The sequence below is a fragment of the Microcebus murinus genome, chromosome 5 (genome assembly GCF_040939455.1).
Source record: "Microcebus murinus isolate Inina chromosome 5, M.murinus_Inina_mat1.0, whole genome shotgun sequence".
Classification (NCBI taxonomy): domain Eukaryota; kingdom Metazoa; phylum Chordata; class Mammalia; order Primates; family Cheirogaleidae; genus Microcebus; species Microcebus murinus.
In genome coordinates this window covers 93,999,640-94,015,399 of record NC_134108.1, presented here as the reverse complement: position 1 = coordinate 94,015,399, position 15,760 = coordinate 93,999,640, and the positions used below count along the sequence as shown (strand labels likewise).

General features: G+C 40.2%; 1 protein-coding gene across 1 annotated transcript in view; it reads right to left on the bottom strand.

The window, feature by feature from the left end:
* The window catches only part of PKHD1 (PKHD1 ciliary IPT domain containing fibrocystin/polyductin), a 424,797-nt gene that overhangs the window by 246,599 nt on the left and 162,438 nt on the right, over positions 1 to 15,760 (bottom strand). Inside the window, exons 38-40 of the mRNA XM_076003302.1 lie at positions 4,807 to 5,017; positions 4,238 to 4,395; positions 1,741 to 1,932 (exon numbers count right to left, since the gene is read on the bottom strand). Of these exons, the coding sequence (XP_075859417.1) occupies positions 1,741 to 1,932; positions 4,238 to 4,395; positions 4,807 to 5,017 (561 nt within the window). The remainder of the gene's footprint in view (positions 1 to 1,740; positions 1,933 to 4,237; positions 4,396 to 4,806; positions 5,018 to 15,760) is intronic.

Below are 15,760 nucleotides of genomic sequence, written 5' to 3'. Positions count from 1 at the left end.
CAAGATGAGGAATAGCATTGCAGTTGGTTAGCCAGGATCCTGCCTTCAATGGCATAACAACCTTTGTCACTACCTGTTGCAATCCTAGCATCTCTCAGGGCCCACTTGCATCACAAAGTATGCCCTGATGTCCTTTGTCAGGCATCTACCTCTGAACCTCCCCCCCCAAGCACCACCCTTGAATGAAGGCAAAGCTTGAATGTGTGGGTGCTGCAAAGGCTGAGGGATGGGGATTTCATTTCACACAGACACAAAGCTGCTGACCTTATTACCTGGCATCTGCACCCCGATTCTGTGACTCTACGTACCAGCCTTTGGCATCGGGTTTTTCCTATATCCAACTTCAGTTTCAGAACCTTTGTCAGTACACCTGGTCATACTTTTTTTCCCCCGATTCTGATTTTGTTTTTCACCTAGTGTTTCTTACCTGGATTTGATGTTTCCTGCCCTCTTCCTGTACTTTCAGCCCTGACCAAGGTCTGCACACCTGCCTGCACCTTGTTCCCAGGAAAAGCACCCAGGTCCCAGCCCATTCTCCCCCATTTTCCCAAGCAGAAGATTCCTTGAGTTAGGACAACGTCACAAAAAGTGCTTTCTGCTGTGCCTGGACTCCCATAGCACTGATTACTTATACCATTCAATGTCAGTTTTCCTATAGTTACAAAGCTAATGAGTGGTTGAGGCAGAATTTAAAGCAAGAGCTTGTGTGGTTCATGCCCATGTGCTTTACTTATAGTGATGTTTCTCAAACTGCACTCCTTGGACTACTTGTGAGATTGGCCTCTATCAAAACATCCCAAAGCAACAAACGCTGGCGAGGATGTGGAGAGATAGGAAAACTCTTACATTGCTGGTGGGACTGCAAATTAGTGCAACCTCTGTAGAAAAGAATTTGGAGATATCTCAAAGAGCTAAAAATAGAAATACCATTTGATCCAGCAATACCACTATTAGGCGTCTACCCAAAAGAGCAAGAGACATTCTATACTAAAGACATCTGCACCCGAATGTTTATGGCAGCACAATTCACTATTGCAAGGATGTGGAAACAATGCAAGTGCCCATCAATACATGACTGTATTATTAAAATTTGGTATATGTATACAGTGGAATACTACTCAATTATAAGAAATGACGGTGATCTAGCACCTCTTATATTTCCCTGGCTAGAGCTTGAGTACATCCTCTAAACTGAGGTATCACAAGAACAGAAAAATAGGCTCCACATATACTCACCATGAAATTGGCACTAACTGATCAACATTATGGTGTTCACATGGTAGTAACATTCTCCAGGGATTAGGGGGTTGGGGTAGGTAAACTCACAACTAATGGACGCGGTGAGTGTTGTAGGGGGGAAAGGGCACACCCCAAATCATGGTTTGGGTGTGACAAAGTCATAACATGTAACCAAAATGTTTGCACTCCCATAATATCCTGAAATAAATAAATAAATACAAATAGAATCATAAGATTTGCACATTTAAAGTTAAGATCGCTAGGCCTGCCTTAGACCAGAATTTGTTGGGATGAGGTCCATAATTCTGAATTTTAATAAGCTCTACTATTGACGTTTTAGGCATACTGATGTTTGAGAACCACTGATTTAGAATATAAACAATTATCCATCTCTGAGTCCCTCAAATCCCATATACCACCCATCAGGATCCTCTGCATGTAGTACCTTACACGCAGGAGAATAAAGACAAATGAGAAGGTCGTAGGTCTGGACCCCCTTACCTCTCATAGCTCCCACCAGAGTGAGTGAGCTCAGATGCTTATGGAAGGCTCGTCCCAAGTCTCGGAACTGCACTCCCTTCAGCTGGACCTGGCTGGGCTCCTCTGGGAAGGACTGAATGATCACTCTGGCCCCCAGATCCCTAGATCCCAGCATCTTCTCGCTTGTGGAATACAAACAGGGCTGCAGATTACCTAAAACACAGGGAAAAGTCCAGAGGACCCAAAGCATGTAGCTCAGACTTCTATGCAAATCTCCCAGTTTGAAAGGCACTCAAAGGACAAACCATTATTGTTTATTTTGTTTAATAATCTTACTTCCTTTTTTCTTTGATTCTCCTCTGTAGATTATTAATTAAAAGATCCGATAACTAGGACCATGATGTTGCCTTCACTCTATTATTTCCAGAAACTCCCAAATCAATCACCTTAATTACTGTCACAAAGAGGCAGACTGTAACCCACAAACCCAACCTAAATAGAAGCTTATTTCAATCCAAAAGACCCCCTGGAGGGAGCGTGCAATAAAATGACCTTCCTGTGGTTGATAATTGTAGGGAAGAGATGTGAGCCCTGAATATAATCACAGCACATTTTAGTATTAAGCAAGCTGCCCAATGGGATTTCCCCTTTACTGTGCTATTTTGCAGTTTGGGGACTTAACAATGATGCCAATATCGAAATGGCAAAGGGCTCCAGGAAGTAACTGAGCAGCCCCTGCACCAACACCTCCTTGCCCAGCTGAGCTGCTAGTGAAGACAGCAAACTACTTGAAGCTAAAACACACAACTGCTATTGCTACCAAATATTGCGACTTCAGGATCCAGGCCACTTTCTGTTGACACGTGGTATTTGGTCAGAATGCCAAATCTAACTAATCTCAGAATGGAGAAGAAATCATCGTCTCCTGAATTGATTCTTTGTTATTCATGTTAATGAACCAAAGAAACACCAATAGCGAAAAACACTGTATCATTTCACAGTAAATTTGGGTCCGGTCATTTGCTAACACCCAGAGAATGGATGCATAAGAGGTGAATGAAGAGGTATTTTATATTTGTATGCTTTATCACAATTTTAATTATCTGTGTCAATGATCCGTAATGCTTTGAATGGCCAGGCTTTTTGTTATTGGATTTAGCGACCTTATTCCCACACTTTAGCCACACACAAAGAAGGGGTAAGTGACTTATTTTGAGAATATTGCAATTACATGTAAGATTTGTGATGAAATTAAGGATGTTTTCTTTTAGGAGCTTGCAGATTTATAATGGCTTAAACCTAGAAGAGTGATCTCACTGGCAGCATGAACAAAAGCAATGTGTTTCCAAAGTATGATCTGACATTACCTGTATGAGAATTGCCAAGAGGATCTGAGAGAATGCAGGTCCCAATTCGCAGAGCTGTTAAAGTTGGCAGTCATTGGATTCTAATCCATTGTTATCCAAACTTTTTTTCAGAATGACACATTTGCCAGTAGGTGACTTACGTGGGGGTGGGGGTGAGGGTGAGGTCAAGGTCCCTCTCCACTAGTAACATTTCCCCACACCCAACCAACATGGCGGCATTATGCCCACATGCACCGACACGTAGACATGACATAAACACTGAACTCTAGCCCTGACATTTCTTCCAGGCTCCACACATCCCCAGACGTCTCTACTCAGTCGCCAGCCTAGCATCTCAGTCTCGACAGGTACAAATTTAAACTCATGATCACCACCCTCCCACCCCAAAACCTGCTCCTCTTCCCATCCCAGTAAATAGCCTCATCATCCATCCAGAGCTCATGCCTGGAAGTCATCCTTGACACCCACACCATCCTGGACCAAAGTTGACAAATGATGTCTTCACAACATATGAAAGCCTCATAATCTACAGCCTGGGAAACCAAAACATAACCTACTAAACTAACCATCCCTGAAATAGATGTTTAATAGGCACATCAGTGTGATTCAGTGCCTGCTATTCTACTAGAAGATAAATTGACTTTTCCACCACTTACCTAAATATGTGGTAGCTCGCTCAGAAAACAAACCCCAAAAGGGGAGGGTTGGGGGGGAGCCCTACCAGTCTAATCAATGAGAACGTGCTGCCAGAGCCCAAGACTCCGGCATTACAGTTTTCCTTAGAATCTTAGAAGGAGCCTAGGATCAGAGTTAAGACTTCATTACAACACCAAACTCAGAAATGCAATTCCACTCTCCAGATTTAATTCTTTAACAGAATATACTCCCAAGAGAAATAATTAACGTATTATTTCTTTTGTCTTTTGTCTATCTTTTCCACAAGGTTGTTGGGCACTAGGGCCACTAGGAGTGGGAGGATGACATGAAAATTCCCTAAAAGCATTCTGAAAATTACAGAATATTATGGACTTCTAAAAGTTAAGTGCTTATCTTACTTTGAAAGAGGCCAACCATAGCCATGCCACATAGCAACTGACAGTGAGAAATGTTCTTTTCCACTCATTGGACTTTCCAAAAAAATACTTTTCTACCTTCTGAAGCATCGGCTTCCTGGCATGAAGCAAGGAGCTCCATCCTCTCATCGGTGAGATTTCCTTGTATGGTAATACTCCTGCTCAGAAGAGCCACAGTGGCTTTTAAAATATGGTTCTCTCCAGCCACCCAATTCTCTATAAAGTTGTGAGAATATCTGAAAAAAGGAGGAAGATACATCTGAAAACATTACTCCAAACATTACTCTTATTAGGAACAGTAAGCCACTAGGATAAGCATAATGCTTTCTTAGGGGTCTGTTTCTCTAGCAACTCAAACACAGAATGGTAACCTGCAGGCACGAGTATGTGAAAATTAAGAACCGTGCTGATCATTGCACTGACCACTTGCTAGAAGGCAGAAGTTCTACAGTCTCACAGGAGAAAGTTATTTAAGAAGTCTAAATCGTTAAAACGTTTCATGCTTTGTAATTTTCTTGTCAAAATGTTAGCATTATTTAACATTAAAAATGCATCACTGAAAGACAAACGAATATGTCCAGACCCCAACACGATCAAGACCTCCTCTTCTTTCATGTAAACTACTTAGCCCAGCTGAGTCTCGGTACCTCAAGGGTGACCTAAGATAGAGGTCTGCCTTGTGCACAGTTTCCACGGTGACGACCTCTTCCATCGGTGTGGCACCTTCGACGTCGGTTCCACTGATGACGACAACTTCATCCCCAGGCTGCCAGTCCACGGCATCTTCCAGCGCCAGTACCGTGTCTCGGGCATGGGCAGCTGCTCGAAGACAGGTGACAAGTACTTTTGGCAGTGAACCTAAAGCAGCCCAAGGAAAACGTGTTCGGATATTTTAATAGGTAATAAGAATGCGATGTTATTCAGGCGAAGAATTCTGTGCAAGAAGAACCTGGGAAAGCAAACTTCAGAACAGATAAGCACCCAATTTGGAATATTTGTTTTGTTGGATATTCGTTTTCTTGTCTATAACAAGTGTCAGTGAAAGTAATCCAGGATAAGAAGGAGCAAGGTGTGAAAAGCACAGAAATTGTAGTCAGGCTCAACTTACATTTGAATCACAGCCTTGCCACATTCTAACCATGTTCCTTGGGGTAATATGCTTGCTGGTGGGTATCCAGTTTCCTCAGTTAGAAACAGAAGTAGCAAGGTCTTCCATCATAGCATTTTAGGAGGATTAAATGAGATACTATCTATGAAACGTCTAGTTTGGATGTTGCCACACAATGGACCTTCAATGTAAGTGAGTCTTTTCTCTTCCTTCCCTACATCACACTGTGTTTTGAGGGAGAAATTTTAGCGCCTCTTTTTTATTCCAAATAAAAACAAATGGTTTTTAGACTCTCTAACATAGAGGTTCCATAAATAATTTCCAATATGAAGACTTCAACTCACTCCACAAAAAATGTAAGTAGAGTGGAAAATCAAAATTACCTTATAATGGGTTGTACTACCGCGTTTCCCCAAAAATAATACAGAATCTTATATTTATTTTTCCTCAAGAAGACACCCTAGGGCTTATTTTCAGGGGATGTGTTATTTTTTTTAAGTATGGTACAACAATCTACATCTATTCAAATATAGTTAAGTCATCTTCTTCTGGAACATCATCATAACTCTCCAAACCCTGAATTCCATCCTGAATTTCTTGCGACTCTATTTCCTTTAGAATCATTGGCCCCAATCTCTCATGTCGAGCAATAGAGCTGTCATGGGGCAGATGAGAAGGGCTGCTCATCTTCTTTACTGCTTCACGACGAAATGCATGAGTTGTGCAGATACGCTGCGGAACCACGCCCATCACTAGGTCTTATTTTCGGGGTAGGGCTTATGTTGGGCAAATGCTTAGAAAAATCCTGCTAGGGCTTATTTTATGGGTAGGTCTTATTTTCAGGCAAACACGGTAAGTCTTGGTATATTAAATGATGCCTTCAAACTCTAAAGGTAGGTCTGTCTAGAATAGGATGGCCAAGCAAAGTTGAAAAACGAGGAACTTATGACTCTAGATATCCTAGCTTGTATCACACTCCATTGTAGCAATCTGGCCATCCCCATAGCAGACACTAGTCCTTCCTTATCAAGGATTCGAGAAGGTCATGTGTCCCACAGTTTATTCTGGCCTTTTTTCAGCAAGTGCCAAGGCAAAGATTTTTTTTCAAGGCATTATCTGAAACAATACTTCAGAAAAAACATGGCTTACTCCCAACTCCTTCCTCTTTCCTTGGTATATTTCCTTCCTCCTTTGCAATAGATCATAATTTACCTTTAGCCCACAGCAAGTTACTGTCCTCCCTTGTTGCACTAAAGTAAAGTAATAATACTTGAATCTGTAGCTACAGAGGTGGCCGACAATAAATCATTTTCAAATTATTTTAAACTTTCCTCTTTACTTATTTGTCCCTGTGTGTGGAGGCACTTGTACCAATAATGTTGTTTTAGGCTTACAAAGGTCTCTGGGTTAATGATGTAATTTCCTAAGTTTACTTGGGCAATAATTTTATCTTAAAAAAAAAATTTACAGAGTTCAAAATTTCTAATTATAGGGCAGGTGAAAATTAAGACATAAATCATCCCAACAGAAAATAATTTTAATTTTATTCCTTGTTTGTATATCTTAACCTTTGGGAACAATAAAATGAAATAAAGGTTATTTACATGTATATGCATATATATGTGAATTTTTATGACCCATCCTTGAATGTCTACATAGAAAAATCTCTACTGAGCATAGAAAAATGTTTATCGAAGACAAAATGCTATCGAACTTTGTGATTAATTGTTCATAGTACTCCAGTCAGTATGCAACAAACACCTGCTACGTACCTGCCAACACGCAAGCTCCAAATGGCAGAACCAAGAAAAGAGACAACAAAAATATTTCTCAACTAATTATTCCTATAAATAATGGTAAAGTCCAAATGAATGAAAAAAAAATCACAGAGAATCTTTGAAGTGCATTTTTAACTATTAAAATAAACTTATGTCCTTTGAAGTGTAGGCAGATCCTTTAGAAAGCAGTAAAATTATTTCATAACTTATTCACTCTCATTGCAAAAATAACATCTCTACGTGTATGACTAAAACATCAAGCCTGGGTGTTTCACGAGTACTGACCTCATATTTCTAGCTACATGGAAGATAACGACATTTGGATGAGCTAACATCATCTCAAACTCAACATGTCGTAACTGTTGTAATAATAACCTGAGCTAGACCTTTTACAAATAGCCTTTGTTCTTTTAACCATTCCTCATTATGTTCTTTAAAAAAAAAATCTGCTAAGTTATTTTAGTTACATCCCTTCTTTGTCCATTAACCTGCAGTGTTTCCCTGCAGTACTCAGGAACAAAGCCCCAAATTCTCTTCCAGACTCTGTAATGGGACCCTACTCTATGGTCTCTGATTTCTTAATAAATTATCTGTTCCAGAAAGCTCATTCTCTTTACACTTCTTCTTATTTAACAGGATCATTCCTACCACTACCTCTACTCCTTTGTCCTTTACCAATTTTGTTCCTCCAACCCCTGTGCTCTGCCTGCTTCCTCTCGCCTATCCTTTCAAAACACAGCTCAAGCCTTACTTCTTCTACTGAATTTCAGGGGGCATTTCAACCTCTTCTGGAAGGCGCTGAACTTCACGGCCTCCTACAGACCTTACAGTGATGTGAGATCCTTATCTGAGCAAAATCTGCACGTACATCTGGCATCCAGGCGTACCAAAACACACCTGGGTGGTTTGTGGGCTATTTATTTGAGTTGCTTTGCATGAGGGAAACAGCATGAGCAAAGAGGGAAGAGAAGGTGAAAGTGAAGACAAGGGATCTGCCTTAGATAGAGGCCCTCTCTCTTGACCACATAGCCCCATGACTGAACCTGAGGGAAGAACCTGAAAGAATTTTCCACATGGCGTTTGCACCTGATTCTTCCTTGCCAGGGATTCTTTGCCAACTCAGTCTGCTGCATCATCAGAACATAGTTCTGAGAGAAGCCTCCAACACTTTCTGACTAGTCAAACCCTGTGTTGTAATTTGTCATGTCACCATGTTGCTCTCCTTTCTAGCACTTAACACAATTGCAATTTGACCTCTTATGACTGTAATTATCTGTTTGTCTCCCCCTAAACATAACAGCAAAAAACATACCTATGTTTGTTCACCATCGTAGCACGGATACCTTTCACAGTGTCTAGCCTATAACAGGTGTTCCTTAAATATGCCCTGAATGAGGAAAATCATGAGCAAGACATGGAGAAGCAAGCACCCCAAAGTTTTGGTGTCCGAGTGATCAGGTGGGACCCTGAGTGGCACAGAGAGGCAGTCACCATATTTCATTACGGGGCACAGTGTGCTCCCATACCTTGGGGTTTGATCACCTGGGGACAATGCAGGCCTGCTCCCTTGGACTCATGCATACACTATCCTCATGGCAGTTCCAGCATTGGAGGAAGAGGTTGGATAACAATGACCAAGGAAGCCAAAGTAAGAGGATGAAAAGAGTATGAAAGATGTCTCGTGGTGATTTCAGCAGACAGATGCGTTGATGGACTTGGAAGAAATACATTGTGAGAAAACCTGTAATAAGCAGTCAGGAATGCTGAAAAGGGATGGATATTCTGAGAGAGTCGGGGGCTGCAGGCGGTAAAAAATGTTATCGCTATTGAAACAGCCACAGGCTGTGCAGGCACAGGGAGGCCTGGGGAGACCTCAGTTCTACAACTGTCTATTTCAGTGCTAAGTTATTCTGCAATTATTACAGTGCATGTCTCATCTCCCCACCTGAACAGCGCCATGAATGCAGAGCCACTGCCTTATGTTTCCTTTGTGCATGTCACAATTCCTAACACAGTCCTGGACTCATGATAGGCAGTCAACTCAGAGTGATTTAAATTAATTATTTTAAATATTTTCTTCTGGACAATCATTTGTAAACCCCAATCAGATATACACCCAAGTGAGTATATAATATTCAATATGTAAAAGACAGGAAAAAACAATACAAACATTTATTGAGAACTTAGAATAAATCCAACCTGTGCTAAGTAGTTCTATTCTGAAGTAAGAACTATTTAGTTTGGGGGATTTTTTTATTTATTTTTCTGATAGGAAACTAAGGTTCTTCAAAAACAAGATTACATAATAATAAATACTAGCACCAAGTTCTGAAATTGGGTCTTCTGAATCCAAGACCAGAGAATTAGATGAGTAATGAAATGGAATTCCTAGCCTCTGGAAATAGCTATAAATTAACTGTACCCAATTAGCTTTGATACTCAAAAAATCATATTCATTACTTCATAAATGTTATTTAAATGTCACACAAGGTAGAGTGACTGACTTCCCTGATGAAGAAAGTATTATGCACCTTTCAAATGTGAGTCATTTCTATTCATAGAACTCTTAAAACCCAGGTTGGGCAGCTCTCTTCCTTTCTGTACCACAAATCAAAAAACATACAAAAATACAGTTTAAAAAGCTCAATAATTTATGAATATCCTTAAAGGAAAAAGGACTGTACTTTTAACTTGTAATTTAATACAATGTTTAACCACTTTGGGCTTTCAACATTGACCTGTTAACCAACCGACTATTCATTTACTCCCACTAATGACTTCTACTCATAATTGTATTTCCTACAAATTATTGTTCAAGCATTTCAATGTCATTCATCCATAATTACACAGTCTCAGAGAACAATTCTTACCAAATGGGCATGGAGAGAAAGAAAATAGTCTTTGTGGGTTAACACACTTTAAAATCACTAATTATCCTCTGTTTGCTTATTTTGTAGGACTTAAATCTTTATTCCAAGTGAATAACTGCAGAGACCTTTCCAAATAATTTAGAAGTCAGGGGGGTGGGGGGAGAGAATGATAGAGAGAGAAAGAAAGAATCATTTCATTAAAATAATGTTCCTATCTGAATATAAGTACAAAGGCACTCACCAAAGAACTAGAAATATTGTCCTCAAATATACACAAATTGTTGTCACCTTAATTCTAGACACAGCTTGACCATTATCCATAGCAAAACAATGAGTGCCATGTATGCGTAGATGAACGTTTGTCAAGCGCTAGGAAGACAAACATAAAGAGAACAGAGTACCTTTCCCCCAACGTGCATGATCAGAATAAGAAATAGACAAAAAAGCAGAAATGCATCATGCTGAGAGTTAAGACAGAGAAACACCCAGCATCTGGGGGTGCACAGACATGGAGCACCTCACTCGCACCAAGGGAGTGGTTGTTCCAGGAATGGCTCCCAGAAGAGGCAATAACTGAGCAGGGTCTTAAAAGATAAGCCAAAGTGGGCCCGATACAAATTGGGCAGAGCATTCTAGGCAAAGGCAAGAATGTATACAATGGTATGGGACACTCAAATAACTGCTGCATATGTGGCATGGTTGGAGTACAGGTGTACAGAAAGTGTGGGGACCTAAGGAGAGCCCCTCTCCCCTTAAAGAGCTGAGCAGGATCCAGGCAGAAAGGGTCTCACTGAAGAACTTAGATTTGGAAACTATCAAAGGAATATTAGGGATGATAACTAAAGGAATCATATTGTTGTGAAACTCTTTTAATCCCATAATACACATATCACGCTAAGAAGAGAGAATCTTTAGGGGAAAAAAAAAATGTACTTACTGCACCTCGGGGAGAATGAGTCAAGTTCTAAGATGGGCAAGAACTAGCCAGTGGGGAAAGAGAAAGCCTGATGTGCTCTAGGAACTAAATGGAAATCAGATGTCATGAACAAGAAGATATGGAGTGACTGGGCCCAAATAACGCAAGACTTTGCTGGCCCATTTTAAAAACCTTGAAGTTTATTCAAAATAGTTACATGAATGGATTTAGGTTTTAAAGATCACCCCAAATGTTGTGTGAAGAATAAACTTTAGGAAAGTGAGTGAAAGCAGAATGTCTATGTTGAGGGCTAATTGCAGTAATTTAGAAGGTTCATACAGAAGGCCGTGCAAGAAGTTGTGGAAGTTTGAAGCTCACTTAGTCAGTGCATCTAGAGAGAAGGATAAAAATTTAAGACATCTTCAGAGCATCGAGAGGACTGAGTGGTTGGGGGATGTCATTAATACCTCACCGGTCCATAGCTAAAGCAAGTTGGTAGATGAATGGGGACGTTAGGAAAAGAAATAAAGAATCCATTCAATAAATATTTATTGAGTGCACTGTGTCGTGCACCATTCTAGATATGGAAATACAACAGTCAGAAAAACACTCAGAAATCTTTGCCCTCATGTTCTCAGGCACCTTAAGTTTTAGATGACCATTTTAGAAAGGTCACATTTTAGATATTAAAGAGAAATTCAAGAGACAGGTTGAGTCTGGAGCTCAGAAGAGAGGTCTGAAGCTAGCTATGTAAAGACATATAAAAATGGGGGTTAATCCATAGAAATGGGTGAGTTTACTTGAGAGAAAGTATAAATTTATAAATGAAGCATATGAACACCACCATTTGAAGATTAGGTGGATAAGGAGAAACCTAAGAGGAGCAAAAGAAGGAAGAAAAACAAATAACAAAGACACACACTGCTATTGTCTGAATGTGTCCCCCACAATTCATATGTTGGAACATAATTGCCAGTGTGATAGTATTAAGAGGTGGGAACTGTAGGAGGTGATTATGTCGTGAGGCCAGGTCCTCATGAGTAGGATTAGCAGCCTTATAAAAGGGGGGCGAGGGAGCTGTCTGCCCCTTCTACCCTTCTGCTATGTGAGGATACAGCCAGAAAACCCTCACCAGACACCAAATGCCTACACCAACTTGATCTTGGACTTCCCAGCCTCCAGAACTGTGAGAAATACATTTCTATTGTTTATAAATTACCCAGTCTCAAGCATTTTGTTACAGCAGCATGAACAGACTAAGACATACACTTACCTCCTTAAATAAATAATGCAGCAGAGAGAAAGTCTTAACCCTCCATACCCTGGCTCTTTTCTGCTATTGTTTTTGGTGGTGTTATTGTTGTTTTGTTTTGAGACAGGGTCTTGTTCTGTTGCCTGGTCTAGAATGCAGCAGCGTCATCACAGCTCACTGCAATCCCAAACTCCCGGGCGTTCAAGTGATCCTCCTGCCTCTGCCTCTGCCTCCAAGTAGCAGGACTACACCACCATGCCGGGCTAGCTTTTCTGCTATTGTTAAGGTCTGAATGCCCCATCTGCTATATCTTGTGCACTAGCCCTGTTTCCTACTATTCACTTCACCCCTACCAGAAGGTAGGGTGCATAGCAGCAGAACATGAGCTTGGAGGGGAGAGAGATGGAGAGAAAATCCTGCCTTTCTACTGCTGCTCATTACCCCTTTCCTCCTTCCAGCATCTGGTCCTGGTTCTCTGGTCATATGCCACCTCTAACAACAGTAGGAAGTGCTAAGTAACCAGAAGAATTAGAGAAAGTCCATCTGTTGCTAATTCCTCCATCTTGCATCTGTGCCAGCTTTCTGCTCCCAGAACATACACTCTGCCAGGAGCTCACCTCTGGGCTTCAGAAGCCACCCCCTGGGCAGAGGGGCCAATGGTGCCCTGTTCCTAGTACTCAATAGGAAAAGAATTGAGACAGTAGAGCACAAATGGAGATAGAGATGCCCCTGCCATCCCAGGTTGGAAATGGCAGAATTCATCTTAAACTCAGTAGCAAGACACTGTACACTCATTAGCATTGCAAAGCAAGGAGATTTGAGTGAAAGAGATTTTTGAGAGCTCACCTGGGTACTAAGCAACAAGGTTTATCTGCATTTCTTTAAGAAAGATGTATTTCAAATTCCAAACAACCAGCTTATAGGAAACCAAACCATTTATGAATTAGGAGTGATCCAATTTACTATCCATCAGAAGACTGTGACGTTAGCATTAATATAAGGCTATCTGGCAGTCCAGGGAGATGAAATGGGGACATTTTCCACATGCCATTTCTCTCTGCCCTTGAGAACCACTTGCTGTAATTTCTTGGCCTTGAAGGAAGACAAAACCTGACAGGGCGTCCTGAGTGAGCCCAGCTGTGTGTGCACACTGTGATCCTTCTGCATCCTCACTGGTCCATCTCCAGTGGTTGTGAGTCATCAGGGCACCTGTGACTGCAGAAGGAGAGGGTGGCCAGTGCGATCCTCTGATGTGCAGATCAGTTGGCTGCACCCACAGCTGATCAGCAAACATTTCTACACTGTGATGAAAGAGAATTAGGCACAAAGTCTGTTCCCAAGGCTGAGAAGTGAGTCCATCATTCTCCTGGCACTAGACTAAGGCTAACCAAGATTATGTGGAGGGTGCAATGAGCCATACTTTGACTTGATAAGGAAGACCCTCATCAACCTAATACTAACCTAGTACTTGGCTTCTGCAATTGCATCAGCCACCTGAAATCCCACTCCTCGGACCACCCCAACCTAATGAAAGTGGGAAAAACCCAGTAGACAGGGCTCATAATTTGGTGGCGAGAGACCCCTGAGCTCGCCAGCAAATAAACCTTGATTCTTTTTCAACTCTCCGCATGCCACTCAGTTTGTCCACCCACTGTAACACTTGCTGTAACAGAATAAAAGTCTTCTCTAGAGGTGTTAAAAAAAAAAAAAATAGCTAACTTTAGTTTCAATCCAATTTTAGCCTTGCTGTTGCTACTTTGATTCAAAATAAGTGACTGTAAAGAATCAAATGATAAAGTTTTAAATACCCAGAATACAGTCCATTGTAAGATAAGAGGAAACATCCGGGTACCCTGTTTCACGCTCCTGTGAGGATGTCAGGCCATTTCAACAAATGCCATGGTTAGACCATACAGCCCTTAGTGAAACATCTTCAGTTAGAGGTGCCAAATCCACGTGGTCAAAGCTAAAGGCTTCTGTTGAATGTCTTTAGTACCCACTTCTGTTCATTGCCCAAAAATATATAAAAATCCAGATATATTCCTGATTAGATAGATATTCATTTTGATAATCATTTCTATGGTTTATGCTTTAGAGTGGAGGCCATAGTGAGGAGAGAAAGGGCTAATTTTTAACAACATAATTTCTTTTGAGAAAATCAACAAATGTATAAGGTATAAAGTAAAACTATAGAGAAGCAAAAAAAAAAAAAAAACCAATAAAGCCACTCGGGATCTTAACACAATAGAATAATATATGTTTTTCCTACCATTCCTTCCTATGTTCTATGTTCATACGTTAACAAAATTTTATATTTAAGCAAAAATATGGCAATTCTGTGAACATCATTTTTGTGAATTCTCTTTATTTAATATGGAAGGACCATCATTCAGCTATATTATATATTATTTGACATCATGATGGTATCACAGTATCCCATTTAAAATAGTATGTTTTTAAATTAATCCCTTATTTCTCCATATTTAGTTTTTTTCAAATATTTCACTGTCCTAATGCAGATGTAAGCATTCTTAAGCATAATTTTATTACTGTATTTTTAACGTGACAAAAATTATATATACTTACAGCATGCCCAAGATGCTTTGATATACAACATGATGATTTGATATATATGTATATCATGAAATAATTAAACCAAGCTAGTTAATATAGCCATTACCTCACATACTTATTATTTTGTGGTGAGAATGTTTAAGACTTACTCTCTTAGCAATTCTCATGTGTACAATACATTATCATTAACTACCATCACAATGCTGTACGATAGATCTCCAGAACTTATTTACCCTGGCTAACTGCAACTTTTTACCCTTTGACCAAGATCTCCCCATTCCCCATTCCTCTCCCCCTAGTCACTGGCAACCACCATTCTACTCTCTGCTTCTATGAGTTCAACTTGTTAGATGGAAGGAGATGTCAATGAGATCACGTAGGTATTTGTCTTTCTGTGCCTGGCTTTTTTCCTTAGCATATGTCCTCCAGGTTTATCCATGTTGTCATAAATGACAGCATTTCCTTTTCTTTTAAGGCTGAATAACATTTCATTGCATACCACATTTTCTTTATTCACTAATTCCCTGATGGACACTGAAGTGGATTTCATGTCTTAGCTATTGAAATACTGCTGCAATAAACATAGGAGTACAAATATCCCTTCAACATACTGATTTCATTTCATTTTCTATATGTATCCAGAAATTGGATTGCTGGATCATGTGGTAGTTCTACTTTTAACTTTTTCAGGAACTTTCATACTGTTTTCTATAATGGCTGTACTAATTTACATTCCTACCAACGGCATACGAGGGCTCCCTTTTCTTCATACTCTCATCAGCATGTATCTTTTTATCTTTTTCATAACAGCCATTCTAACACGTGTGAGCGATATCTCACTATGGCTCCAATTTGCATTTCCCTGATGATTAATGATGTTAAGGACCCTTTCACATTCCTGTCGCCCATTTGTATGTTTTCTTTTAAGAAATGTCTCCTTCTCAGATCCTTTGCTCACTTTTAAATTAGGTTGTTTTATTTCTTGTTATTGAATTGCTTGGGTCCTTGTGTATAATTTTTGTGCATACTGATTATCATCTCCTTAAAATAAATTCCTAAAGTGGCATTGCTATCTCAAGACATGCCTAGTTCTATTGTTCCTC